Consider the following 27,201-nt stretch of genomic DNA (forward strand, 5'->3'; position numbering starts at 1 on the left):
GGGTTCTCTCCCCGGCTCTGGGAGGGGAGTAGGGTCCATTGGTTAGAGCGGGGGGGGGTGCTGGGAGGCAGGACTCCTGGGTTCTCTCCCCGGTTCTGGGAGGGGAGTAGGGTCCATTGGTTAGAGCAGGGGGAGCTGGGAGGCAGGACTCCTGGGTTCTCTCCCTGGCTCTGGGAGGGGATTAGGGTCCATTGGTTAGAGCGGGGGGGGGGGCTGGGAAGCAGGACTCCTGGGTTCTCTCCCTGGCTTTGGAAGGGGAGTGGGGTCTAGTGGGTAGAACGAGGGGGTCGCTTGGGGCTGGGACTCCTGGGTTCTCTCCCTGGCTCTGGGAGGGCAGTGGGGTCTGGTGGGTTGTGGGGTCACAGATTTGCTCAAAGCTGCCTGCTGCTCCCCTGTGACCCGCCAAGCGGGGGGGCTGTGCCCTGAGTAGCTCGCACCATCTGTCTCCCACTGGGGCACGTTCCCCCCCCACATCTCGGTCTGGGCAGCTGCCTCCCAGCCGGCTGGGGCTACTGACAGCTGGCAGCTCTGGGGCCCAGGAGAGGCTGAGCTCAGAGCTGGCCAGGACCACTGCCTTGGGAGGGGGACAGGGTCCAGTGGTGAGAGCAGGGGAGGGGGCTGGCAGCCAGGACTCCTGGGTCCTCTCCCTGGCTCTAGGAGGGGAGTGAGGTCTAGTGGTTAGAGCAGGGGACTGGGAGCCGGGACTCCTGGGTTCTCTCCCTGGCTCTGGGAAGGGGAGTGGGGTCTAGTGGTTAGAGCTGGGGGACTGGGAGCCAGGACTCCTGGGTTCTCTCCCCGGCTCTGGGAAGGGGAGTGGGGTCTAGTGGTTAGAGCTGGGGGGCTGGGAGCCAGGACTCCTGGGTTCTCTCCCCGGCTCTGAGAAGGGGATGGGCTACAGAGGTTTAGAGTCCTGGAAAGAACCCAGGAGTCCTGGCTCCCAGCCCCCACGGGCTCCTCTCCGGAGGAACCCGCTCCACCTCGGAGCTGTCCCTGGTGCTGCTCCCGGCCCCTCCCCGTGGCCTCGGGGCTGGCCTGCTGGAGCCTGGGGGCGGGGGGGGGGGAGTTTGGGGCATAGCCGGCGGCAGCGTCCCACGCAGGATCGCCTGGATTGAGAGCCAGTGACGCGGGAGGCTCGGTGTGGGGCGGGCGGGGGGGGGGAGCGGCTGGGGCTGGGACAGATCGGTCCTGGGCAGCCGGCGTCTGAGAGCTCCTGCTGCCCTCGGGAGCCAGTGAAGGGCAGGAAAGAGAGAGCGAGAGAAAGGAGGAGAGAGAAGCGAGGGAGAGAAGTGGAGAGAAGGAGAGAGAAGGAAGCAGGCGAAGAGACGGAGAGAGAAGAGAAAAGGAGGAAGGAAACAGGGAGGAAGGCGAGAGGGACAGATCCCCCCCCGGTGCTGGAGCTGGAACATGGTGCTGTGAGCCGGCCCGGTCCCGCTCGCCGCCATGCAGTTCAACAAGGAGCAGTTCCAGAAGTTCGCCGGGAAGACGCTGGGCCAGGTGCACAGGTGAGGAGTGGGGAAGGGGGAGTGGGGGCAGGATCGGGGCCCCTGTGGGGGCAGGATCGGGGCCCCGGTACCTGCTTTGCTGGGATTGGGCCCTGGCGGGCTGCAGGGAGACGGTGGCCAGCAGGTGGTGGGTCACAGCTTGACCTGGGCTGGGTTACGAGCGCCGACCCCCTGAGTCTTGGCCTGCCTGTCCCCTAGATCTGCCCCCTCCCTCAGGCCCCTGCCCCCCAAATCTATCCCCTCTCCCTCAACCCGTCCCCAAGATTCACCCCTCTCCGTCAGCTGCCCTGCTCTCCATGTTCACCCTCTGCCCCCCTGATCCACCCCCTCCCTCAGCCCCTGCTCCCCCACATTCACCCCCTCTATCTCAGCCCCCTGCCCCCCAGATCTACCTCTTCTCCCTCAGCCCCTCCCCACACCATGTCCTCCCCTCGAACCCTGGATTCAGCCCCACCCCACTGCCCCCTAGATTTACCCCATCGCTCAGCCCCCCACACTTAACCTACGCTCCCCCACCGCACCCCCATACACACACTGCCCCCTTCCACACACACACTCCCACTCTCCATCTGCTTTCGCCACACACACTCCCCTCCCTTTCCAACTCCTGCCTTGATGCCCAGGGCCAGATGCCAGGGACTCCCCCACCCCCAATACACAACTCTTTCGGGTGGGGTGCAGGGGCTGGCAATTCGCTCGGGGCTGCACCCCAGATCTGCCTTGGGAAGCGTCTCCCGCCCCATCAGCCCTTCCTGGGGTGGATGTGATGGAGGGATATTTGCTTTCTATTTATAACCTTCATCCATTCATCCCCCCCCCCCCGCTCCCCCGGCCCTCTCTAATCCCCCCGCTGTGGCCTTCTGCAGCTCGGTGCATTTTTCCCCACCCCACTCCCTTGAGTCAGTTTGAACCCTTCTGTGGGTCTGGCCAGGAGTGGGGAGGGGAATGGGGGGGGGAAGGCCCATTGGGCTGGGAGATCTGGGGGGGTTGCGATGAGTGTGGCGGGGATCACAAAATGTTGGGGTCGCCCTGCATGTGGGGGCGGGGAGGTGGAAATTCAAAAAATTCGAGAGGAATATTGCAGGTCATGGAGTAGCGGGAGTGGGGCTGGGCTGGGGCCTGGTGTGGGTCCCTGCTGCCCCCTGCTGGAGGGGACGGGCCCTGCGCTGTGCGCGGGTTGGCGCACGAGCGTGTGCACGTGGGTATCTCTTGGGGGGAGGGGGCTGTGCCATGCAGGGGTGTGCTGGGGGGTTGAACGAGGTTGAACGTAAGCCATGAATTCCTGCCCCACGGACCTCATGTCTGGTCCGTGGCCGGCGCTGCCGCACCCAGGGGAAGTGAGGCGGAGGCCGATCGATGCCGAGCCGGGACATTGTGTTGTTCACAAACCGCCGAGCAAGCAAACCAAACCCCAGCCCTGGCGTGAAGCGGGACCCCGGTGCCCTTACGTAACTGGCCCGGATTCCAGCGAAGAGTGGGTCCCGCCAGAGCCAAACCTCATGAAATATGCACCAGGTTTATAAACGGAGTCCGCACGATTTATTTAGACAGCGAACGAGAAACCCCGCGCCAGGGGCTCCGGCCAGGAGCTGCGCAGAGCAGGCAGGATTAGAGCGGAGGCCTCTGTGTGTGTCAGAAACATTTCTGTGTGTCTAGTATAGATAGGCACTTCGATATCGAATCAAACGGGGGTAGGTTATGTAATCATCCCATCTGTGAACTTGTGAGTGTGTTACACATGATAAAATGTACACCCACCGATGGCATGATCGATCATACGCATCTAGCTACACAAACTTTTGCACAAATGCACAGATGTCTGCCTGTATGTAGATAAAACACTCGAAGTGCATGGGTGGGTGTGGAATATATACGTGCACACACACAATATACGTACACACGGAATAAAAACGATGCAATAGACGCGCGTAAATATATACGCACCCATGTATCTATGGAGACGTTCCCAGGTGTGTGTCTGTATATTGCATCTAGAATGGGAGGACTGACAGGGACCACGAGGGGTCATCGAGCCCGGTCCCCTGCGCTCACAGCAGGGCTAAGTATTATCGAGACCAGTGGGATGTGGGGGCTCTGGTTAAAATCGCTGACCGGGCCGTTAAAAGTCCTGTTGGCGGCGCTGCCCGGCTCAGGCAGGCTGGTCCCGACCTGTTCTGGCACCGCGCTCGCCCCCGAAGTGGCCAGCAGCATGTCCGGCTCCTAGGCAGGGGGCTACAGGGCTCCACGTGCTGCCCCCGCCCCGAGCGCCGGCTCCACACTCTCATTGGCCGGTTTCCGGGGCACAGGAGCCGGACCTGCTGCTGGCCGGTTCTGGGGCACAGCGTGGTCCCCGGTGCCAGGAGAGGGCGGCAGGAAGCCTCCCTTAGCATCCCTGCTGTGCCACCGACCGGGAGCCGCCTGAGGTAACCGCGCACCCCAATCCCCTGCCCCAGCCCTGAGTCCCCCCCAACCCGGAGCCCTCTCCTGCACCCCAAGCCCCTCATCCCCACCCCCAGCCCAGAGTCCTGACTCCGTCCCACACCCCTGCCCCAGCCCTGAGCCCCCCAACCCAGAGCCCTCTCCTGCACCCCAAGCCCCTCAGTCCTGCCCAGCCCCACCCCGCAGCCTGCACCCCCAGCCCAGAGTCCGGACTCCCTCCCGCGCCCCAGCCCTGAGCCCCCCAACCCAGAGCCCCCTCCTGCACCCCAAGCCCCTCATCCCCAGCCCCACCCCGCAGCCTGCACCCCCAGCCCAGAGTCCTGACTCCCTCCCACACCCCTGCCCCAGCCCTGAGCCCCCCAACCCAGAGCCCTCTCCTGCACCCCAAACCCCTCATCCCCAGCCCCACCCCGCAGCCTGCACCCCCAGTCCAGAGTCCGGACTCCCTCCCACACCCCTGCCCCAGCCCTGAGCCCCCCAACCCAGGGCCCCCTCCTGCACCCCAAACCCCTCAGTCCCACCCAGCCCCACCCCGCAGCCTGCACCCCCAGCCCAGAGTCCTGACTCCCTCCCACACCCCTGCCCCAGCCCTGAGCCCCCCAACCCAGGGCCCTCTCCTGCACCCCAAGCCCCTCATCCCCAGCCCCACCCCAGAGCCTGCACCACCATGCACCCCAAGCCCCTCAGCCCCACCCCAGAGTCCTGACTCCCTCTCGTGCCCCAGTCCTGAGCCCCCCTAACCCAGAGCCCCCTCCTGCACCCCAAACCCCTCATTCCCGCCCAGCCCCACCCCGCAGCCTGCACCCTCAGCCCAGAGTCCTGACTCCCTCTTGCACCCCTGCCCCAGCCCTGATCCCCCCAACCTGGACCCCCTCCTGCACCCCAAACCCCTCATTTCCGGCCCCACCCCAGAGCCTGCACCCCCAGCCCAGAGCCCTGACCCCCCTCCCACACCCCAACCCCCTCATCCCCAGCTCCGTCCGGTCACAGGCATCAACAATTTTCTTCAACTGGGTGGCCAGAAACAAAGTTTGAAAACTCCTGGTCTAGACGGTTCATCAGTTCTATGTATAAAATCATTAACAGGGACAAAATAAAATCTATTTGCATAGATGTATCTCTAGCTTTTCAACACCCATTTCTGTATGGCCACTTTCACCCACGGGTGCGTGTCCGTGTCTCTCTCTGATGGGCCTGCCTGGATAATAGAGATCCCCACACACACAATAAACTCCGGCTGTGACAGCTCAAGCCAGATCTTTGTGTAGCTACGACGGGCCGGGGGGCGCAGATCTGGGCGCGTATCTGTTCCCTCGGCGCGCGGATGAAACGGACGTTAAAAGACCAGGCCCAAGGGCAGCAAGTCAGGTGCTCCAGAAATGCCGCTTTGAAGGTGCTTCAGCGTCCTTAATTCGGGTCCCCTTTTGCGTCGGCCTTTCCAGACTGTCCTTAACGCCGGCCGCACCTGCTTCTTTCAACGCCGGGCAGGGCCGGGGCATGGGGCAGGGCGGCTCTTCTGTGCCGAGTTTTGGGCTCATTGCTTGACCTTTGCTTTCCTCTTCGGCCCTCGCGCCTTGTTCCCGGCACGCGGTTCACGCTAACCCCTGCTGGCTGCTCAGAGTTTGATCCCTTCCGGGCTTTCCTCCGGGACCTGGCAGCGTCCCACGTGTGGATTCCTTTCTCCCCCCGCCGGGCGAGGGGCCGAGCCCCATGATCCACGCCGGGCCGGAGGAGCCGCTTGGCGGGATGTAGGGCCTCCGTGTGCTGTGCGCTCCCAACACGGCGGGCACCTGGAAGCCCTCGCTCGAGAGGCTCTGCCTGGCCTCACCCAGGAGCTCCGGGACAGAGGCTCCCCACGGCTCCTGTCCCTTCCTCCAGCGCCCCACCGCACGGCCCGCCCGCCTCCTGGCGTCGGCAGCAAAGCCGGCACGGGCCTGGCCGAGTCACCCCCGGAGCCGGGCTGGCTCGGGAGCACGTGTACCGGGGGGCTCAGATAAGGTTGCACGGCCCTCCTGAGTTATGGCATCATTGACTTCGCACCCTTAACGAGGGGCCTTTCCTCTACCTGCTTTAGACTCGAATGAAATCTCCCTGGGGACAGGAGTGCGTCCAGTGACTGGGGGTAACAAAACATCCATCCGCTGTCTGGCCATTTATCCCCATCCTCCCCTCCGCTATCTATCTCTCTATCTCTCTCTCCAGCTCCCCCCTCTATCTATCTATCTATCCCCATCCACCTATCTATCTATCCATCCCCATCCACCCCCCATCTATCTATCTATCTATCCCCAGCCACCTCTTGTCTATTTATCCATCCCCGTGCACCCCCTCTATCTATCGATGTATCGATCTATCCCCATCCACACCACCCCCTCTCTGTTTCATACCCACACAAGATTTGTGCATAAGGCGTTGGGTCATTTGCCAGCAGCCGACACCTTTCAGGGTCACGGGAGGCCAGTGCAAAGTCAAAAGGCCGTTCGATATTTTTCCCTTCACTGCTGTGAAGTAGACAGCTGGGCCAGGGCTAATCCTCCCGCCCGGCTCCCAACGTTAAGTTGCTTCTTGTCGTGTGCCAAGGCCGGCTCCTGTGCATGCGCCTGTGTCCTGGCCTCCCCTTGCTTGAGCGGATGAGTCCTGCTTGCTCTGTGTGTGTGTGTGTGTGTGTGTGTGTGTGTGTGTGTGTGTGTGTGTGAGAGAGAGAGAGAGAGAGAGAAATTGGGCCCACATTTCCCAAGAGATTTAGGCACCCAAAGATGCAGCAAGAGGCACGCCAGTGGTTTTGACATCGCCTCGGTGTCTAGCGCCAGTCTCTGTTTCTTCCCAAATCCCCAGCTGCCGGAGTCCTGGGATTTTGTGAAAATGTCAGCTTCCTTTTATTTTTTTTTTTAAAAAAAAAGGTAATTGTTTTAGACCTCCCAGTTGGGGAGAAAACTTAAAAACACAATCCCTAAAGCCATTGTAAGGGGGCACACACAGCTACCCTGGCACAAGGGAGCACACTGGGAAACCTGGGTATGGGAAGTAGTGGGAATGGGAGGGCGCATACAGCCCCTGGCATGGGGGACAATTGGGGGGATTGTAGGGAATATCTGAGAGGGAAGCAGGGCACCCAGGGAGCTGGGGGAGGGGGAATGGAGGTTTTCAAGGAGTTCCTGGTTTGTTCCACCTGACCCCCGAGTATGTGTGGGGGAGACAATGTTGCTCCCCTAGATTGCTATTTCCCTTGACCCAGGGCAGGACGGCCCAGTGATTAGGACCCAGCCTAGGAGATGACAAACCTGTTTCGTGCCTGTACCCTGCCACAGACTCCCTGGGTGACCCTGGTTCGATCACTTAGCCTCTTCCCCCCCCCCCCCCCCCCCCGCACCATGAGATAATAACCTGTCCCCTGTGGGGGGTAAATAGGTGGTGTGAGGTGCCCAGACGCCAGGATGGGAGTAGGGTAGCTGACCCAGGTAAATTCAAATGAATCGTCTCCGGGGGGAACTTGAAAACCTGCCTTGTGGGTTAAACTATTAACACCCCAGGCCGTAAAAACTACCCACAATGGCCAGCCATGTCTGGGGTGGCTCCTCCTGGAAAAGGGGCTGGGAGCCAGGACTCCTGGGTTCTCTCCCCAGGTCTGGGAGGGGAGTGGTGTCCAGTGGTTAGAGCTGGGAGAGCTGGGAGCCGGGACATGTGCAACCTTTCCACTCACTCCAGGGACTTTCACCAAGGCAGGGAGAGGCCCGGCTTCCTTCCAACCAGCCCATCCAGGGCGTACTGAATAATTCAGGCCTTTTCTAGCAATAGCTGCATCCTGCCTCATCTATATTTCATGGTGCTGAAGTTGGCTCCGTAGAATTTTTTTTCCTTCCAGCACCGTGTTTAAGTCTCAGGACTCTGGGAATCCCTTGACCCGCCCAAAGCCCTGAGCAAGGAACTGGCCCTGATTTCAGCTGCATTTTCCTTCCAGCCTAGAGAATTCTTATAATTGGACTGAAGGGTTTAAATTGTCTTTAGAGTAGTGGGGGCTGGGAGCCAGGACTCCTGGGTTCAATGCCCAGCTTTGGGAGGGGAGTGGGGTCTAGTGGTTAGAGCAAGGGGGGGCTGGGAGCCAGGACTCCTGGGTTCTGGTCCTGGCTGTGGAGCAGAGGAGTTTTGTGCTATTTAATTTGAATTTGAGTGTCTGTTTTGTGTGCATTGAATTTTCTCTGTATGTTTTTAATATAGCTATATCAATATCTATCTATCTATGTAGTGCAGATTTTTATTTTCAGTTGAGCACAACTGCCTTCTGGGTTTGGGGTTTTTATAGCATTCGGTTGTTTTTGTTGGATTCTGGTTGCTTAGGGTTGCATTTGGCTTTGCGTTTACAGCCAATTTCGGGGGTTTATTCCCTTCGTTCGCAGCACGAGGATTATTTAATTAATTAGCATCATTGGCTACAATTAAGCTCCTCAGTTAGATGATTTTATTTGGGTAGGTGGCTTAATTTCAGTTGTTCCCCTCCCTGTTGATTTTCATTCATTACAGTTGTCCCGGTTTCTTATCTGCATGCTGCTTAATTGCAGTGAATTCATTTCTGATGCCACGTGGGCACTTTCGCACGATTTAAGCTGACTTCGCCACCATCAGATTATTTGCTTGAATTTGGCGGCTCACCGTTCCTGAAATCCATTCTGGGGGGCTTCGATTGCTTTGGGTCTCTTGGGATTGGGAATTTTTTTTCTCTGATTTTCCTTTTTATTCTGATAAATTCGGATCAAATCGAGTGGCTTTGGTGCTGTTGTGTCCTGGCCAATTCCAATGATTTCGTTGCCTTTTTATCGGCTTTCGGGAGGCTTCTGTTCCCCCCCGATGGGTCGGTTTCATTGCGGTTCAATTCGTCAGGCTCCGGCTCTAAATCGGCTTGTTTGCTTCGGTTTGTGTCCCCGCTGTGTTCTTGTCACAGAGTGTGGGGGAGTCCGGGCCCTGCACCCCCCACTTCCTGTGGTTCACCGGGACTCTCAGCCGGCCGGTAACAGAAGGTTTATTAGCCGACAGGAACAGCCCAAAACAGAGCTTGTAGGTACAGGAAACAGGACCCCTCAGTCAGAGACTTCTGCGGAGATGGGGAGCCCAGACCCCCCATCTGGGCCTCCCTCCATTTCCCCAGCCTGAAGCCCCCTCCAGCCCCTCCTCTGGCCTTTGTCTCTTTCCAGGGCCAGGTGGTCACCTGATCACTTTGTTCTCCAGCACCTTCAGTTGGCACCTTTGCAGAGGAGGTGTCCAGGCCAGGGGACAGGGTGTCGGCCATTCTCTGTGCAGACCCCTGCACACCCCTGCCCTCTAGCGCTCTGCAACAATCACCCCCCCTTATCCCACCACCTAGATACTTAAGAAAGGCAAAGGGGAAACTGAGGCACCCACACAGTATTTAGAGAAAACATTAAGAACGTTCCTGCTTTGTCACAGTTCTCCAACTCCACGCTGCCCGCGCTGGCTTTGCCACGCTTCCTCGCTGATCCTGCCCCGTCCTCTGCGTAGAGCAGAAGTGGGAGCCTCGTGGGCACTAGCAGGCAAAAGTCTGTCACACCCCAAATGGCTGGAAATCGGGTGCCCATTTTCCTCAGGGCCGGGAATTAATCATTGGACCGACCGGCCAAGGGCCGTTTTGAAACGCCAGGAATCGAGTCGCCCCTGCGGTGTCTCTTTGCCCAGCTACGTGGCTCAAGCGCCGGGAGTTGTTCACTTGAAGGTGGGTTTCGCAAACCTTTCCCCCCATCCCCCGTCAGCTCTTCTCCGGACCCGCTCCAGCTTCTCCAGTCTGCCGCTGTGCTAGCCCCGGCCGTCGGACAGCCCCGACGTGCTGCACGCCCAAACCGAGGCAGATCTGTTCGGATAAAACAGCCCAGCGTCACTGGAAATTTCCCAGGGCGGATGCCCCTGCAACGCTCGGACAAGCCTGGCCTTTGTGATGAATGCGGCCAGCTGCACACCCAGCTTTTCCTTCGCTTCAGAAGACCTGGGAGCCAGGACGCCTGGGTTCTCTCCCCAGTTCTGGAAGGGGAGTGGGGTCCAGTGTTGTACAGACAAAACTACACAGGATCTTTTCAGGGGGCAAGACAAAGATGCCACATTTATTATGATAATTTGATTTATGACCAATAACTAATATCTTAATTCTTATACACACACATTATACCTAATACCTATATACACACACACACACACACACACACACACACACATTATACCTAATACCTACACACACACACACAGACACACATTATACCTAATACCTATACATACACACACACACATTCACACACACACACATCCATCAGATGTTCTGCAGCTGCTGCATAGTTACCAGTCCTGAAGATCGCTTGAGTTGATGGCTTGATTTTGCAGCTTGGGTTCGTAGCTTGTGGTGGTAACTGGCCAGGAAAGCCGGGCACAAGGACGAGCTGGGTCTCTGTTGGGCCTGCACCGATGTCCTTCCATGTTGGCAGCAGAATGTTACCCTCCAAGGTCTCCCATCTCACCCATCCTTCTTGTAGCCTTTAGTTTGAATCCAGAGTCTATAGGTCTTGCTGTGTCACTGCCTCTGGGTTTGGTGATTGATCACCCGTCAATTGCAGGCCTGACTTTCAGCCTGGGACCTGGCTTTGATCTTCCTTCTATTGTACCTTTTCTTTTTAGGGTGGACACTTCTTACTTTGTTAGGCTCTTGTCTGCCTCTTCAGCTGGTGGGGTTTGAACTTTATTTCATCAGGACAGGCTGGGGCTGGAGGTTGATTCCGTCATCCATACATACCTCAGTCACACATCTAAACGAAACTAATAAGATTACAGCAGGGTTTGCACAAATGAAGGTTGGAGGAGGCTTTTACAAAATGGAGTGAGCGTTTTAAAATGGGGTTTGAATTCCAATATGGCAAACAGTGAACAGAAGTTACAATGTAGGCGAGTGTAGTGAATGGTGAACAGAAGTTACATTAATAAAGTGAACAATTAAAAACAATTTCATTTCTCAGTTCTACACCAGTGGGTTAGAGCAGGCGTGGGCTGGGAGCCAGGACTCCTGGGTTCTGTAGCACTGCCCTGAATTAGCTCCTGGTCGGCTTTGGGTTTGATTTTGAGGCCTAGTGTGTGGATCTCTGGACTGAGTGCGAGGAGGTAGCATCGTAATCTGATGGCTGAGCTCTATCGGGCCTGGCTTTCGTTCCACTTGATTGTGAGGTGTGCGGATGTGCATGCAGATCTATTATCTGTATTATGGTAGCACCTAGGAGACCTGGTCATGGAGCAGCACCCCCATGATGCAAGGCACTGCGCATTATTAGGTGTATTACTGTAGTGCCTAGGCGCTCCAGTCATGCATTGTGCTAGGGGTGCTGTGAATTTGCATTGCTATTAGGTGCATTATGGTAGCATCCAGGAGCCCCCGACACGGCCCAGGCCCCTATGATGCCAGACGCTGCACAGTATTACGTGTATTATGGTATGCCCAGGAGCTCCAGATATGGGCCAGGCACCCTTGGTGCCAGGTGCTGTGCATTATTAGGTGTATTACGGTAGCACCCAGGTGCCCCAGAGACGGCCCAGGGCCCCACAGCTGCACAGACCCTGAACTAAAAGCCGGCCCCTGCCCTGAAGAGCCACAAGTGCCAGACGAGAGACGCTGGCTGGAGACAGACGGACAGGGGAACCCAGGGCAGGACCCAGACACTATGGGGGGCAGCACGGGAGACCTCCAGCGCCTGGCCGCACGGCATCCCAGCTGGGACAAGCCTGAGGAGGGAGCCAAAGGCAGATAATGAGTTGGCTGTGCCAGTGCTCATGGGGGCACCTGCCCTGCGTGGGGGGCAGTCGGGTGCAGGGCGGGGAGTGACGGAGACTGGCAGCTTGTATCTGACACACTAGCGATGGGCAGCCAGGCCTGACGTGGGCACAGCAATGGGCATGGAGAACAGGCTGTGCAGTGGCGTACAAGCAGGGCATGTCTGTGTTTCCCAAGAGCAGAGAACCGGGGTGTATTTACATGGTAAGGGGGCCCCTGGGTCTTCCCAAGCGGGTGGTTAGGCCGCCTGCCAAGCACCCCCCCAGAGTACAGCAGTCTGAGCTGCGTCTTGCTGCCATGGGAGCAGCCTGTTTTCTCTCTCTCTGGTTTTGGGCCCTGAGTCTTCAAAGAACCAAACAACCTCCGGAGCTTGGCTTTGAAATGCCCGAGATTTTCCAACTAACGCCCAGGCGCTGCTTTGACTTGGCCGGTTTTCAAGCTTTTCTCTGCAACTTTGAAGGTACAAACCTTAAATTATTACGACGGTCATCGACCTCTGACCCCCCCTTGGTTTAGCCGAGATTTGCAGGGAGGGGAGGCTCTTTCCTAGGGGGCCACATTGTTCGTAGACTAGCCTCCGCTAACCTGACCGGCTGGCGTTAATTCCTGCTTCAGCTGGAGCAGATTGGTTCAGAAACCGGCTGGATTTACCGAGTGCCGGCGGAGGATCCAGCCCAGCCAGTGGTTAATTCTCCCGGTGGTTAAACATTTGCACCTTGGCTGCAGGCTGAATCAGTCCAGCTTCCGCGTTAGACCTTTGCCAGATTAAAGATGCCTTCGTTAGCAAATTCCCTCATGCTGGTCGTCCCCAACCTTCTCCTTCTTAAGCTGCATCCATGAATCTCCCCCCTCCCGGCACATTCCTGCCCCAGTTGTGCCCCATGGGGGGCGGATGCTCCCCACCCTCCCCGGTCACCTTATGCGGCTGGATTTAGCCAGGTGCCCGGTGGCTAATTCCCCTGCAGCGAGGGTCACCCCCAGCCCCATACAGTAAGGGAGGGGGAGCTCAGAGGGAGAGTAGATGGATACACCTGTCATCCGGTGGGGTGAGGGGCTGGGGGGGTCATCCCCATAGGAGGGACTCGCACAGATATGGCCCCACACACTAACCCAGGACCAGGGCTGGCTTTAGATCTATTCCACCAATCCCCCTGAATCAGGCCCCGTGCCTAAGAGGGCCCCGTGCCCAGTGAGAATCCCTTCCCTGGCTAGAGGCGCCTTTTTAATTTTTACTCACCTGGCGGTGCTCTGGGTCTTCAGCGGCACTTCGGCGATGGGTTCCTCGCTCACTCCGGGTCTTCGGTGTCACTTCGGCGGCGGGTCCTTCAGTGCCGATGACGACCTGGAGCGAGTGAAGGACCCGCCGCCGAAGTGCCGTCGAAGACTCGGAGCACCGCCCGGTGAGTACAAGCCCCACGTGTTTTTTTTTTAAGTCATCCCTGCCGGGGCCCCAGCGAAACTGTTCGAATTGGGCCCTGCACTTCCTAAAGCCGGCCCTGCCCAGGACCCCCTGCCACCCCCAGCTGGATCTTGAGACCTGGGCCAGGGGTCCCCGCTCCTCAATATCGCCTCCCACCCCCCCTCAGAGCAGGATTCATCCCCCCCCCAGCACACACAGCGCATGGCCAGGCCCCTCCAGCAGGGGGCGCCAGAGACACACACAGCACAGGGCCCGGCCCCTCCAGCAGGGGGCGCCAGGGAGACACACACACACACACACACACACCCCACAGGGCCCGGCCCCTCCACCAGGGGGTCAGGGGGACACACACAGAGCGCAGGGCCCGGCCCCTCCACCAGGGGGCACCAGAGACACACACACACACACACACACACACACACACACATAGAGCGCAGGGCCCGGCCCCTCCAGCAGGGGGCACCAAGGACACACACAGAGCGCAGGGCCGGGCCCCTCCAGCAGGGGGCACCAGAGACACACACACACACACACACACACACACACACACATAGAGCGCAGGGCCCGGCCCCTCCAGCAGGGGGCACCAAGGACACACACACAGCGCAGGGCCTGGCCCCTCCAGCAAAGAGCGCCAGGGACACACCCAGTGCAGGGCCCGGCCCCTCCAGCAGGGGGCACCAGGGGGACACACACAGAGCGCAGGGCCGGGCCCCTCCAGCAGGGGGCACCAGGGACACACACACACACACAGAGCGCAGGGCCCGGCCCCTCCAGCAGGGGGCGCCCCCCCCACACCGCAGGGCCTGCCCCCTCTTGCAAGGGGCGCCAGGGACACACACACACCCCGCAGGGCCTGGCCCCTCCAGCAGAGGGCGCCAGGGACACACACACACACACACACACACACACACACACACACACACACACCGCAGGGCCTGGCCCCTCCAGCAGGGGGTGCCAGGGGGACACACACACACACACACACACACACACACACACACACACAGAGCGCAGGGCCCGGCCCCTCCAGCAGGGGCCCCCCCCACACACCGCAGGGCCTGCCCCCTCTTGCAAGGGGCGCCAGGGACACACACTTACACACACACACAACGCAGGGCCCGGCCTCGCCTGCAGGGGGCGGTAGACACTCCGCCCCCCCCCCCACACACACACTCGGGGCGGTTCTGCTCTCACACGTCAGGCTGGGGGGCGGGGGCTGGAGCAGCTTGTGCTGGGGGGCGGGGGGGCTCCAGGCCGGTGCACGTAGAAGCGGATGCGGCAGCTTGGCCGGGAGCCCAGCGCGGGGGTTTAGCGCCGTTTCCATATGGTCCCGCTGCGCCCAGCGCTCGCCACGTGGAATCGGCACCGGCGCCAACTCCCCCCCCGCCCCCCCAACACAGCGGGCTGGGATGGCAGCGGGGGGCAGCGGGGGGGCGGCAGGGTCCGTTTCTCTCACCGGCTCTTGCGGAGCTGCTGGTGCTAAGAAGATGCGGCGTGAAACGGTGCAAGAATTAGCAGCTGCCTCTTAACACCAGGCGGGGAGGGAAGGGGGGGAGAGGGGGAGAAGGGGATGCGGGGGAGGAGGGGACTGGGGTGGGGAAGCGAGGGGGGGTGAGTGTTGGGATGAAGGTAGAGGAGAAGGAATGAGGGTGGGGCTCGGAGGCAGCAGGGGGGGTAGGGGGGATGGCGCCAGGCCCAGAAATTATAGGCTGGTCCTGCTCTCTTATCACCCAGGGTCAATGCGGAGTCACTCCTGTTTGCAAGGGGGGCAGGGCCAAGTTGTGCTCTCAGCTCCCCTGGGGTCAATCCAGAGTCACTCCTGTTTGCAATGGAGGCAGGGCCGGGTGCTGATCTCAGCTCCCCTGGGGTCAATCCGGAGTCACTCCTGTTTGCAATGGACACAGGGCCGGGTGCTGATCTCAGCTCCCCTGGGGTCAATCTGGAGTCACTCCTGTTTGCAATGGAGGCAGGGCCGGGCATTTTACCAGCTGAAGAGAAACAAAAACCTGAAGGCTTCAACATCTGTTAACTAGGAGCAAACCCTGGAAATAGGCTGGTGGGAGGGGTTGGGGGAGATGGATGCATTGTGGCAATTGCACCCCAGTGCTGGGCGACGGGTCCCTGTATACCTAGTCCCTGTCCCAGGGGGGTCCCCATATACCCAGCCCCCATGCCCTGCCCCAGGGGGGTCCCCGTATACCTGGGCTCCGGGCCCCACCGCAGAGGGGCTGCGTCCCAGCGCTGGGTGAGTGGTCCCCATATACCCTGTCCCTGTCCCAGGGGGGTCCCCGTATACCTGGGCCCCATGCCCCACCCCAGAGGGGCTGCACCCTGGTGCCAAGTGAGGGGTCCCTATATACCCAGCCCCCAGGCACCCTGCCCCAGGGGGCCCCGGCAGGAAGCTGTGGGGAAAGCTGGCACCAGAGGAGCTGAGGGCACTGGGGAAGGTCAGTTCAGCTGGGGCCGGGCGCCGGGCGGGGGAGCTCAGCCAGGGATATTTAAAACCGTCCTTGTGATCTGCTAACACAGCCACCTGCATTGTGACCCGGCAGCTCTGTGTGCTGAGCAAGGCCAGCGGGGGGGCCAGCCCCGAGTCCCCAGGGCAGCACTAGGGGGCCTGTCCTGCAGGGGGTGGAGGGGAATCGACCTACCTACCCACCCGGTCCATGCCCATCCATCCCCATCCACCCCCATCCGCCCTATCTATCTATCCCCGTCACCCCCCATCTATCTATCTATCTATCCATCTATCCCCGTCACCCCCCATCTATCTATCTATCTATCCCCGTCACCCCCATCTATCTATCTATCTATCCCCGTCACCCCCATCTATCTATCTATCTATCTATCTATCTATCCCTGTCACCCCCATCTATCTACCTATCTATCTATCCCCGTCACCCCCCATCCATCTATCTATCTATCTATCTATCTATCTATCTATCTATCTATCTATCTATCTATCTATTCCCGTCACCCCCATCTATCTATCTATCTATCCCCGTCACCCCTATCTATCAATCTATCCCTGTCACCCCCATCTGTCTACCTATCTATCCCCGTCACCCCCCATCCATCTATCTATCTATCTATCCCCGTCACCCCCATCTATCTATCTATCTATCTACCTATCTATCTATCCCAGTCACTCCCCATCCATCTATCTATCTATCTATCCCCGTCACCCCCCATCTATCTATCTATCTATCTGTCTACCTATCTATCTATCCCCGTCACCCCCCATCCATCTATCTATCTATCCCCGTCACCCCCCATCTATCTATCTATCTATCTATCTATCTATCTATCTATCTATCCCCATCACCCCCCATCTATCTATCTATCTATCTATCTATCTATCTATCTCCGTCGCCCCCCATCTATCTATCTATCTATCTATCTATCTATCTATCTATCCCTGTCCCTGGGCCAGGCTGCTGGAGCGGCGCCAGCCAGGCGGGGAGACGATCGAGCTGACGCAGGAGGGGCGTGCAGTGGAGGTGTTGGAGAAGCACCAGCCGGTCGTGGACTGCACCTGCTTCGGCCTCCCGCGCCGGTACATCATCGCCATGCTCTGCGGCTTCGGATTCTGCATCAGCTTCGGGATCCGCTGCAACCTGGGCGTGGCCATCGTCAGCATGGTGAACAACAATACGGTGTACCGGGGCGACAAGGTGGTGGTGGAGGTGAGCGGCCTGTCTCCTCTAGGGGGCGCTGGCTCCCACCTGGCCCCAGGGCAGGGACTGGCTGGCTCAGTGGGGCAGGGAATGGGGCCCAGGGTCTGTCCCCTCCAGGGGGCGCCAGCTCCCATCGGGCCCCAGGGCAGGGACTGGCTGGCTCAGCGGGGTGGGGAATGGGGTATGGGGCTTCTCTCTTCTAGGGGGCGCCGGCTCCCATCGGGCCCCAGGGCAGGGACTGGCTGGCTCAGGGGGGTGGGGAATGAGGCATGGGGCTTCTCTCTTCTAGGGGGCGCCGGCTCCCATCCGGCCCCAGGGCAGGGACTGGCTGGCTCAGTGGGGTAGGGAATGGGGCAGGGGCCTGTCCCCTCTAGGGGGCACTGGCTCCCACCCAGCCTCAGGGCAGGGACTGGCTGGCTCAGAGGGGCAGGGAATGGGGCAGGGGCCTGTCCCCTCTAGGGGACACTGGCTCCCACCCAGCCTCAGGGCGGGGACTGGCTGGCTCAGTGGGGCAGAGAATGGGGCACGGGCCTGTCCCCTCTAGGGGGTGCCGGCTCTCACCCAGCTTCAGGGCGGGGACTGGCTGGCTCAGGGGGTAGGAAATGAGGTGCGGGGCCTTTCCTCTGTTTCTTTTCCTCCACAGAAAGCCCAGTTCACCTGGGACCCCGAAACGGTCGGGATGATTCACGGCTCCTTCTTTTGGGGCTACATCGTCACGCAAATCCCTGGTGGCTTCATCGCCCAGAAATTTGCTGCCAATAGGTTAGAAGAGAGACACAGCCAGCCCCATTGCCCCAGGGCGGTATTAGGGGGTGCTGGGCAGCGGGGCGGTGGGCTCCACAGGGGGCGCTGGGCTGCAGGCAGTGGGACGGGGGTTCAGCAAGGGGGGCTGGGCTGCAGGGGTGGGGGGCAGGGAGATGTTTCAGATCAAGTACAAAATCTCAATCTCGTTAAATCTCCCCTGGCTCTTTTCCGCCCTGTCAGGGCCTGGCCCCTTTCCAAATGGGCTAATCCTCAGCTGGTTCCCGAAATCTCCTGGGAGAGATGCCACTTCCTGTCCCACTGTGCTGCAGCCTGCCGTTACCCAGCCCCCATCCTAGCAGCAGGCGAGGGGTCCCCGTGCACCCAGCCCCCATGCCGCACCCCACAGGGGCCAGGTCCCAGTGCTGGTTGTGGGGTCCCCAGATACCCAGCCCCTATGGCGTACCCTAGAGAGGTCTCCGGATACCCAGCCCCTGCGTCCCACCTCAGAGGCATTAGTGGTGCGACGGTGTGAGGTAGGCAAAATGCACTAGTGAACAGCTGTTATGATCAGGAACAATGCTGCTCCAGCCATGACCAGCAGTGGCATAAATAGAAAACAGCAGCGATTGTGCCAACACAATAGTGTTTCACTAGTGTTAGCACAATGCGCTAGTGAGCAGCAAGCATGCAAACACTCGTGATCAGTGAGCATGCAATACACTGCATGCAAACCCAATAGGAGCAGTGAGCATTCAAAGCACGAGTGGCAACCATCCAGTGCACTAGTGGACAATGTGTGTGGAAACACAATAGTGAGCAGCCAACATGTGATACTCTTTTGAGCAGTGAACCTAAGATCCAGTTGAACATAAGATCAAGTTGCACGTATACAAACACAATAGTGTGCAACAAGCGTTTAGTGTAGTAGTGAGCACTGAGCATGCAAACACAATAGTGACCCTCGAGAGTGCAATTACTATAGTGAGCAGTGAGTGTGCAATGCACTAAGGTGCAGTATTTGAATGCACCAGCAAGCACATAAATACACTAGCACTCCGTGAGCATGCAAACACTGTAGTGAACTGCAAATATGCAAACACAGTGAGCAGCGAGCGTGCAGTCACAAGCAGCAAGCGTGCAAGACTGCTGAGGAGCAACCATGCAAACACAACAGTGCACCTTGCACCAGTGAGCATGCAAACACAACCGGAAGCAGCAAGCATGCAATGCACTAGTGGGAAGCAAAGACAACAGTGAGCAGTGAATGTACAATGCACTAGTGAGTGGGCAAACACGAGTGACCAAGCGTGCGACACACTAGCATGCAGCGAGCAGTCGCCCTGCTGCACAACAGTGAGCTGCGTGGGTGCGATTGCACAAGCGCCCTGCCCTGACCCTCTCCCTCCCCCGCAGGGTGTTTGGCTTTGCCATTGTGGCCACCTCGACGCTGAACATGCTGATCCCGTCGGCCGCCCGGGTTCACTACGGCTGCGTCATCTTCGTCCGCATCCTGCAGGGGCTGGTGGAGGTGAGTATCCCCTGGGGTGGGGGGGACTGAGGGGGAGGGGGTGGGGCTTGCCTTCCTGGCCACGCCCCCATCCCCATGGGGGAGGCTTGGGAGGGAAGGATTAGGGGAGGGGCTTGATATGTTGGCCACACCCCTTCCCCACATGGAGGTGGGGTAAGAGGGTGGGGCTTGCTTTTCTGGCCACGCCCATTCCTAGTCTGGGTGAGAGAGGGCAACCTGTTGAGAGGGGTGGAGCTGCTCGTAGGGGGCGGGGCTCCATCTAGCCACGCCTTCTTTGCCTATTGGGAGGTGGGCAACACGTATGGGGCGTGGCCTGATGTGCTAGCCTCGTCTCCTTCCTAATGGAGGGGGCTTCTCAGTGCGGACGGGCGGGTGCTAGTGAAAGGGCGGAGCCTGGTAGCTGGCCACGCCCCCCGAGCCCTAACATCTGTCTGTCCGTCTGTCCCAGGGGGTGACGTACCCGGCCTGCCACGGGATCTGGAGCAAGTGGGCCCCCCCTCTGGAGCGCAGCCGCCTGGCCACCACGGCCTTCTGCGGTAAGGGACCCTCCCCCACCGAGCACGGACGCCTGGGAGGGCAGTGGGGGTCTAGTGGTTAGAGCGGGGGGGGGCGGGCAGCCCGGACGCCTGGGTTCTCTCCCTGGTTTGGGGGGGAGTGAGGTTTGTTTGGTTCACTCCGTGGGGCTTTGGCTAACGTGGGCCACAACCTCCCGCAGGCTCCTACGCGGGTGCAGTGGTGGCCATGCCGCTGGCCGGGGTCCTGGTCCAGTACTCGGGGTGGACTTCGGTCTTCTACGTCTATGGTAAGGTCAGACCCATCTGCCCCGGCATCCAGCCTCCCCCCACCCGCCCACGGGCCCATCTTCCCCGGCATCCAGCCTCCCCCCACCCACCCACGGGCCCATCTGCCCCAGTGTCCAGCCTCCCCCCACCCGCCCACGGGCCCATCTGCCCCAGAGTCCAGCCTTCTCCCTCACACCCACTGACCCATCAATCCCAGCATCCAGCCTCCCTCCACCCACCCACAAACCCATCTGCCCCGGCATCCAGCCTCCCCCCACCCACCCACGGGCCCATCTTCCCCGGCATCCAGCCTCCCCCCACCCACCCACGGGCCCATCTGCCCCAGTGTCCAGCCTCCCCCCACCCGCCCACGGGCCCATCTGCCCCAGAGTCCAGCCTTCTCCCTCACACCCACTGACCCATCAATCCCAGCATCCAGCCTCCCTCCACCCACCCACAGACCCATCTGCCCCGGCATCCAGCCTCCCCCCACCCGCCCACGGGCCCATCTTCCCCGGCATCCAGCCTCCCCCCACCCGCCCACGGGCCCATCTTCCCCGGCGTCCAGCCTCCCCCCACCCACCCACGGGCCCATCTGCCTCGGTGTCCAGCCTTCTCCCTCACACCCACAGACCCATCTGTCCCGGCATCCAGCCTCCCCACACCCACCCACAGGCCCATCTGCCCCGGCGTCCAGCCTCCCTCCACCCACCCACAAGCCCATCTGTCCCGGCCCCCAGCCTTCTCCCTCACACCCACGGACCCATCAACCCCAGTGTCCAGCCTCCCCCAACCTACCCACAAGCCCATCTGCCCCAGCGTCCAGCCTCCCACCACCCACCCATGGGCCCATCTGCCCCGGCGTCCAGCCTCCCTCCACCCACCCATGGCCCATCTGCCCCAGCGTCCAGCCTTCTCCCTCACACCCACGGATCCATCAACCCCAGTGTCCAGCCTTCTCCCTCACACCCACGGACCCATCAACCCCAGTGTCCAGCCTCCCCCAACCTACCCACAAGCCCATCTGCCCCAGCGTCCAGCCTCCCACCACCCACCCATGGGCCCATCTGCCCCGGCGTCCAGCCTCCCTCCACCCACCCACGGCCCATCTGCCCCGGCGTCCAGCCTTCTCCCTCACACCCACGGGCCCATCTGCCCCAGCGTCCAGCCTCCCCCCTCACACCCATGGCCCCCTCCTGCCCTATCCCCATACAGAGGCAGGGGGGGCTCTCCCAGCTGGCTGTCCCCCCGCCCCCACCGTGACTGCTCCTGCCTCCCTCGACAGGCAGCTTTGGGATCTTCTGGTACATGTTCTGGTTGCTGGTTTCCTATGAAAGCCCAGCTCAGCACCCCACCATCACGCAGGAGGAGCGCCGCTACATCGAAGAGAGCATCGGGGAGAGCGCCAGCCTCATGAACCCGCTGGTGGTGAGACCACACGGCAGGCGGGCTGGGGGCACTGCTGTGGGGAAGCTCACAGCACCGGGATGCCCTGGGCTGGGGGCACTGCTGTGGGGAAGCTCGTAGCATCAGGACGCTCTGGCCTGGGGGCACTGCTGTGAGGAAGCTCGCAGCACCGGGATGCCCTGGGCTGGGGGCACTGCTGTGGGGAAGCTTGCAGCACTGGGATGCCCTAGCTTGGGGGCATTGCTGTGGGGAAGCTCACAGCATCAGGACGCTCTGGCCTGGGGGCACTGCTGTGGGGAAGCTCGCAGCGCTGGGATGTCCTAGCCTGGGGGCACTGCTGTGGGGAAGCTCGCAGCCTTGGGACGCTCTGGCCTGGGGGCACTGCTGTGGGGAAGCTCGCAGCCTGGCTATCTCACCTTTCCCCTGGCAGAAATTCAAAGCCCCCTGGCGCAAGTTCTTCACCTCCATGCCCGTCTACGCCATCATCGTCGCCAACTTCTGCCGCAGCTGGACCTTCTACCTGCTGCTCATCAGCCAGCCGGCCTACTTCGAGGAGGTCTTCGGCTTTGAGATCAGCAAGGTACCGGCCCAGCCCAGTGGTCCAGGCCCCCGGCACCCACTCCACCCCGCTGCCCTCCCCAGGACAGAACCCAGGAGTCCGGGCCCCCAGCACCCACCCCACCCCGCTGCCTTCCACAGGACAGAACCCAGGAGTCCGGGCCCCCAGCACCCACCCCACCCCGCTGCCCTCCCCAGGACAGAACCCAGGAGTCCAGGCATCCAGCCCCCACGCTGCCCTCCCCAGGACAGAACCCAGGAGTCCAGGCATCCAGCCCCCACGCTGCCCTCCCCAAATCCAGGCACCCAGCCCCCGCACTGCCCTCCCCAAGCTGGGACAGAACCCAGGCATCCAGATGCCCAGCCCCCATGCTGCCCTCCCCAGGCCGGGACAGGACCCAGGCATCCGGATACCCAGCCCCATCCTGCCCTCCCTGAACCAGGACAGGACCCAGGCATCCGGTTGCCCAGCCCCCGCGCTGTCCTCCCCAAGCTGGGACAGAACCCAGGCTTCCGGGCGCCCAGCCCCCTCCCCCACTCTAACCACTAGACCCCAGACCTGGGACAGAACCCAGGCATCCAGGCGCCCAGCCCCCATGCTGCCCTTCCCAAGCTGGGACAGGACCCAGGCTTCCGGGTGCCCAGCCTCCTCCCCCAGTCTAACCACTAGACCCCAGAGCTGGGACAGAACCCAGGCCCCCCCGCCCTGAGCAGGGAATTCCAGGGGTCGAATCCGGCCTCCTCCCATCAGCGTAACGAGTTGGTTGGGGCCCAGACTCAGCTGGGTGGGACCCAGGAAAGAGCAGGGTGGGGGTGGGGGAGGCTCCCCGCGGGTGCCAGGGCAGGTGACTTCCCCTCTCCCTGTCCCCCCCAGGTGGGCCTGCTCTCCGCCCTGCCCCACCTGGTCATGACCATCATCGTCCCCATCGGGGGGCAGATCGCAGATTTCCTGCGCAGCCGAAGGATCATGTCCACCACCAACGTCCGCAAGATGATGAACTGCGGAGGTGAGACGGGGCTGCGGGTCGGGAGTGAGGGGCACCGGCAGAGCTGGGGGGTGCCCAGGGCTGGACTGGCAGGGGGCTGCGAGTCAGGAGTGAGGGGCACCGGCAGAGCTGGGGGGAGCCCAGGGCTTGGCTGGCAGGGGGCTGCGAGTCAGGAGTGAGGGGCACCGGCAGGGCTGGGGGGAGCCCAGGGCTCAGCTGGCAGGGGGCTGCGAGTCAGGAGTGAGGGGCACCGGCAGAGCTGGGGGGTGCCCAGGGCTGGACTGGCAGGGGGCTGCGAGTCAGGAGTGAGGGGCACCGGCAGGGCTGGGGGGAGCCCAGGGCTCAGCTGGCAGGGGGCTGCGAGTCAGGAGTGAGGGACACCGGCAGGGCTGGGCTGGCAGGGGGCTGCGGATCGGGAGTGAGGGGCACCGACATGGCTGGATGTGTGTGTGACTCAGTTCCTCTCTCTGCCCCCCCCCGTTCTCCCCCCAGGCTTTGGCATGGAGGCAACTCTGCTGCTGGTAGTGGGTTATTCCCACAGTAAGGGCGTCGCCATCTCGTTCCTGGTCCTTGCTGTGGGCTTCAGTGGCTTTGCTATTTCAGGTCAGCAGGGGCGGTGTGGGGCAGGGAAGGGGGTGGGGGCATGGCAGGGAGTGCCATGGGGCAGGAAAGGGGATGGAAGCGTGGCAGGGGGTGCTGTGGGACAGGGGGTAGGGAGGTGGTAGGGTACTCCGTGGGGCAGAGAACGGGGTGGGGGCGCGGCAGTGGGCACCGTGAGGTGGGGCCACAGTGTGGCAGGGGTTGTTGTGGGGCAGGCAGGGGTTGGTGGTGGGGCAGGGGGCACTGTAGGGCAGGGGACAGAGCGTGGCAGGGGGTGCCATGGGGCAGGGCAGAGAGTGTGATGGGGGCACCAGGTGGCATGGCAGGGGGTGCTGTGTGGCAAGGCAGGGGCTAGGGGCACTGCAGGGCAGGGCAGGCGGTGGGGGTGTGGCAGGGGACACTGTAGGGCAGGGGACAAGTGCATGGCAGGAGGAGCCATGGGGCAGGGCAGAGAGTGTGGCAGGGGGCACCAGGGGGTGTGGCAGGGGATGCATGGGGCAGGGCAGGGGGCGCCATGGGTCAGGGCAGGGGGCTCTGACCTACTGACTTTGCTCCCCTGTCCCTGCAGGGTTCAACGTGAATCACCTGGACATCGCCCCACGTTACGCCAGCATCCTCATGGGCATCTCCAACGGGGTGGGCACCCTCTCGGGCATGGTCTGCCCCATCATCGTCGGGGCCATGACCAAGCACAAGGTGCGGCAGGGCTGAGGGGGCAGGGCTGGGCTGGCCTAGCGGGGCCTGCGGGTTGGGAGAGAGGGGCACCGGCAGGGCTAGGGGGGGCAGGTCTGGGCAAGTAGGGGCTGCGGGTCGGGAGTGAGGGGCACCGGCAGGGCTAGGGGGTGCCTGGGGCTGGGGGGGGGCAGGGGCTGCGGGTCGGGAGTGAGGGGCACTGGCAGGGCTGGGGGGAGGCTGTTGAAGCTGGTGCTCATGGGGGGGGCACTCAGCTCAGCGTCGGGGGTTGCTGATCTTGCCCCCCTCCCTCTCCCCCCATCCAGGTCAAAAAGTTTAAAAGGAGGGAAATAAAATATTATTTTATCTCTTCCTTCTCCCCCTCCCCCAACTCTCTGCCCTGCTCCCCCCTGCTCCCAACCCCCCCAATTCCTCCTCAATCCCCCCATTCCTCGGGGGTGGGGCGCAGACGCGGGAGGAGTGGCAGTACGTGTTCCTCATCGCCTCGCTGGTGCACTACGGGGGGGTCGTGTTCTACGGGATCTTCGCCTCGGGCGAGAAGCAGCCCTGGGCCGAGCCGGAGGAGACCAGCCCCGAGAAATGCGGCTTCATCCACGAGGACGAGCTGGCCGACGAGGAGGACGAGGCCGCCCGGGGGGCGGGTGACGGGGGAGGGGGCAGCTACGGGGCCACCAAGAGCACCAGCTTCGCCAACGGGGGCTGGGCGGCCGACTGGGACAAGAAGGAGGAGTTCGTGCAGGAGCCCGGCAAAGACACCTACATGTATGGGGCACCGCGGGAGAGGGACCTGTCCTAGGGACCCCCCGAATCTCCGCCTCTCCCCAGGCACCTCTGCGGTGGTACAGTCCAGGAGGGTGGGGCCACACTTGGCCACACCCCTATTCTTCAGGCCACACCCCAGTTCTCCCCCACTACATTGGTACAGTCCAGGGGGGTTGGGACTACACTTGGCCACACCCCTGTTCTGCAGGCCATGCCCCAATCCCCCCCTGTGTTGGTATGGTCCAGGGGGACGGGACTGAGCTTGGCACACCCCCCCTTCCTCCACTGCATTGGTACAAGCCAGCAAGGTGAGGTGGAGCTAAGTTAGGCCACACCCAAATCCGCCCCAAGTGCCACTGAGCCAGGGGGTGGGATTTATTTTGGCCACTCCCAAATCCCCCACTGCTTTGGTATAAACCATGGGGGGGGCGGGGCTGAGTTAGGCCACAGCCCCCACCCTATGGGCCACGGCCCCCTTCATTGGTGCCATCCAGGAGGGCGAGGGAGTGGAGCTGAGTCAGGCCACACCCCCAAGCCCTTCAGCCCCAGTCAACCCCCTCCCCGCTCACTGGGATCCGCCCTATTGGTACAATCCTCTCCTCGCCCCCCTCCACAAGCCACGCCCAAATCTTGTCCCCTCTGGGCACCACCATTTGGTCTGACCCATCAGGGCAAGGGGGTGGCACTTAGGGTTAAGTTGCCCTGCCCTCCAGGCCTGCGGCAATGGTACGACCCATTTGAGGGGTGGGGGGGAAGCCCCCTGACCACATTGACAGGAGTCTGGGGGGAGGGCGGGGCAGAGGGTAGACCTTTGACCCTGAGGTCAGAAGGTCTTGACCTTTGACCCTTGGCGTCTGCGGGGGCAGCACTTGACCTTGAGATCAAAAAGCCTTTGACCTCAAGGCTCAGCTTTGACCCCAAGTTGACCGTGAGGTTCATGGTGTTTGACCTTTGACCTTGAGGCTCTCGCATGCCCCATAATAAATTACCCCCCCCAGCAGGCCTGGGGGGCAGCACTAGGGATCCATGGGGGGGAGAGCAGTGGAGAGGTGTGGGGGGATGCCCCAGACTGACCCCGGGGTTCAATCTGACAGCGTCTTTATAAAGTGACATGACAAATGGCGGTTTTGAGCCACCCCTCCTGAGCCAGTTGGCGGTTTTGAGACGTCCCCCACCCCTCGCTCCTTCTCCGAGCTGCCTGTCCTGGCAGCTCCCAGCCATGGCCGAGATGACGGTTTCAAGGTGCTCCCTGTATTCTCAGTTGGCAGGTTCGACACCCCACAAGCTGCAGGTGGTGGGTTCGAGACATTTCACACGCTCTAGCTGGGGGGTTTGAGACACCCCGTGCACTCCAGCTGGCAGTTTCAAGTTAGCCTGCATATTTTATGTGACGGTTTCATGTTACCCTGTACAGCTCTAACCAGCGATTTCAAGCCACCCCGCATGTCCTAGCAGGCATCCAGTCAGGCTGCCTGATCCAGTTCTAGCTGGTAGTTTCGGGACACCCCACACAATCCAGCCACCGATGCCAGGCCGCCCCGCATGTCCTAGCTCGCTGGGTCACGGTTGCTGCATCGCAATTCTTCTGGGTATTTTCCAATTACCTTGCTTCCTCCAGCTGGCGGCTTCAAGTCACCCCACAGCCTCCAGCTGGCAGTTTCAGGCCACCCCAACCCAGCCAGCTGGCGGTTTCAAGCCACCCAACCCCATCCAGCTGATGGCTTCAAGCCACCTAGCACATTCTTAGTCCAGGGCTTCAAACAAGTCAATACCCTCTAGTTGGCGGTTTCATGCCCCCCTCTTACATGTGACAGTTTCAAGTACCCCCCTTGCATTCTTTCGAGCCGTGTAGACACCTGTGGAGTGAGGCCCGGCCCTACCCAACATCCTAACCCACCCACCCCCCTGCTGGTTTGGCCCTGGCATTGCCCAGTTCCTCCCAGTTAGAGGCAAGTGGCAATGCTGTGGGCTGGGGGGTACCCCCAAAAGTGTGTGGGGGGGAGACCTGAGCTCCCTGTCCCCTTCCCTCCCCCCAATTCTGGCATTGCAGGGTCCACCTGGTGTTGAGTGTACATGTCTCCCCCCCCATTTGGAATAAACCAATTCTTGTGTAAATATATAAATATAAATTATATACGGGACCGAGAGCGGGGCTGGGCCTGTGAGAGCTTCCTTCCTGCGCCGGGGGGCCAGTGGGGGGCGGGGGCGGATCACTGACCGTCTGTCCAGCCCCACGGCCCCCCCGTGTGTCCATGCATCCCCAGCCACCCCCTCTGCCTGTCTAACCCCA

The 27,201-nt window shown here is 61.2% G+C and overlaps 1 protein-coding gene across 1 annotated transcript; it reads left to right on the forward strand.

Moving 5' to 3' along the window:
- Positions 1-768: 768 nt before the first annotated feature.
- On the forward strand, positions 769-27,045 carry SLC17A7 (solute carrier family 17 member 7). Its single transcript, XM_050927700.1, has 12 exons — positions 769-1,502; positions 16,608-16,860; positions 17,495-17,613; positions 19,009-19,123; positions 19,572-19,659; positions 19,839-19,925; positions 21,191-21,333; positions 21,743-21,892; positions 22,745-22,877; positions 23,349-23,459; positions 24,025-24,152; positions 24,598-27,045. The coding sequence occupies exons 1-12, from the start codon at positions 1,441-1,443 to the stop codon at positions 24,943-24,945; spliced, it is 1,737 nt and encodes a 578-aa protein (XP_050783657.1). The 5' UTR covers positions 769-1,440; the 3' UTR covers positions 24,946-27,045.
- The last annotated feature ends 156 nt before the right edge of the window (positions 27,046-27,201 follow it).

Source organism: Gopherus flavomarginatus, chromosome 18 (assembly GCF_025201925.1).
Source record: "Gopherus flavomarginatus isolate rGopFla2 chromosome 18, rGopFla2.mat.asm, whole genome shotgun sequence".
NCBI lineage: Eukaryota > Metazoa > Chordata > Testudines > Testudinidae > Gopherus > Gopherus flavomarginatus.

Coding starts and splice junctions, on each gene's coding strand:
- SLC17A7 (XM_050927700.1), top strand. CDS start 1,441: ATGCAGTTCAACAAGGAGCAGTTCCAGAAGTTCGCCGGGAAGACGCTG. Junction 17,614..19,008: donor CAGAAATTTGCTGCCAATAG/GTTAGAAGAGAG, acceptor CCTCCCCCGCAG/GGTGTTTGGCTTTGCCATTG. Junction 19,660..19,838: donor GGCCACCACGGCCTTCTGCG/GTAAGGGACCCT, acceptor AACCTCCCGCAG/GCTCCTACGCGGGTGCAGTG.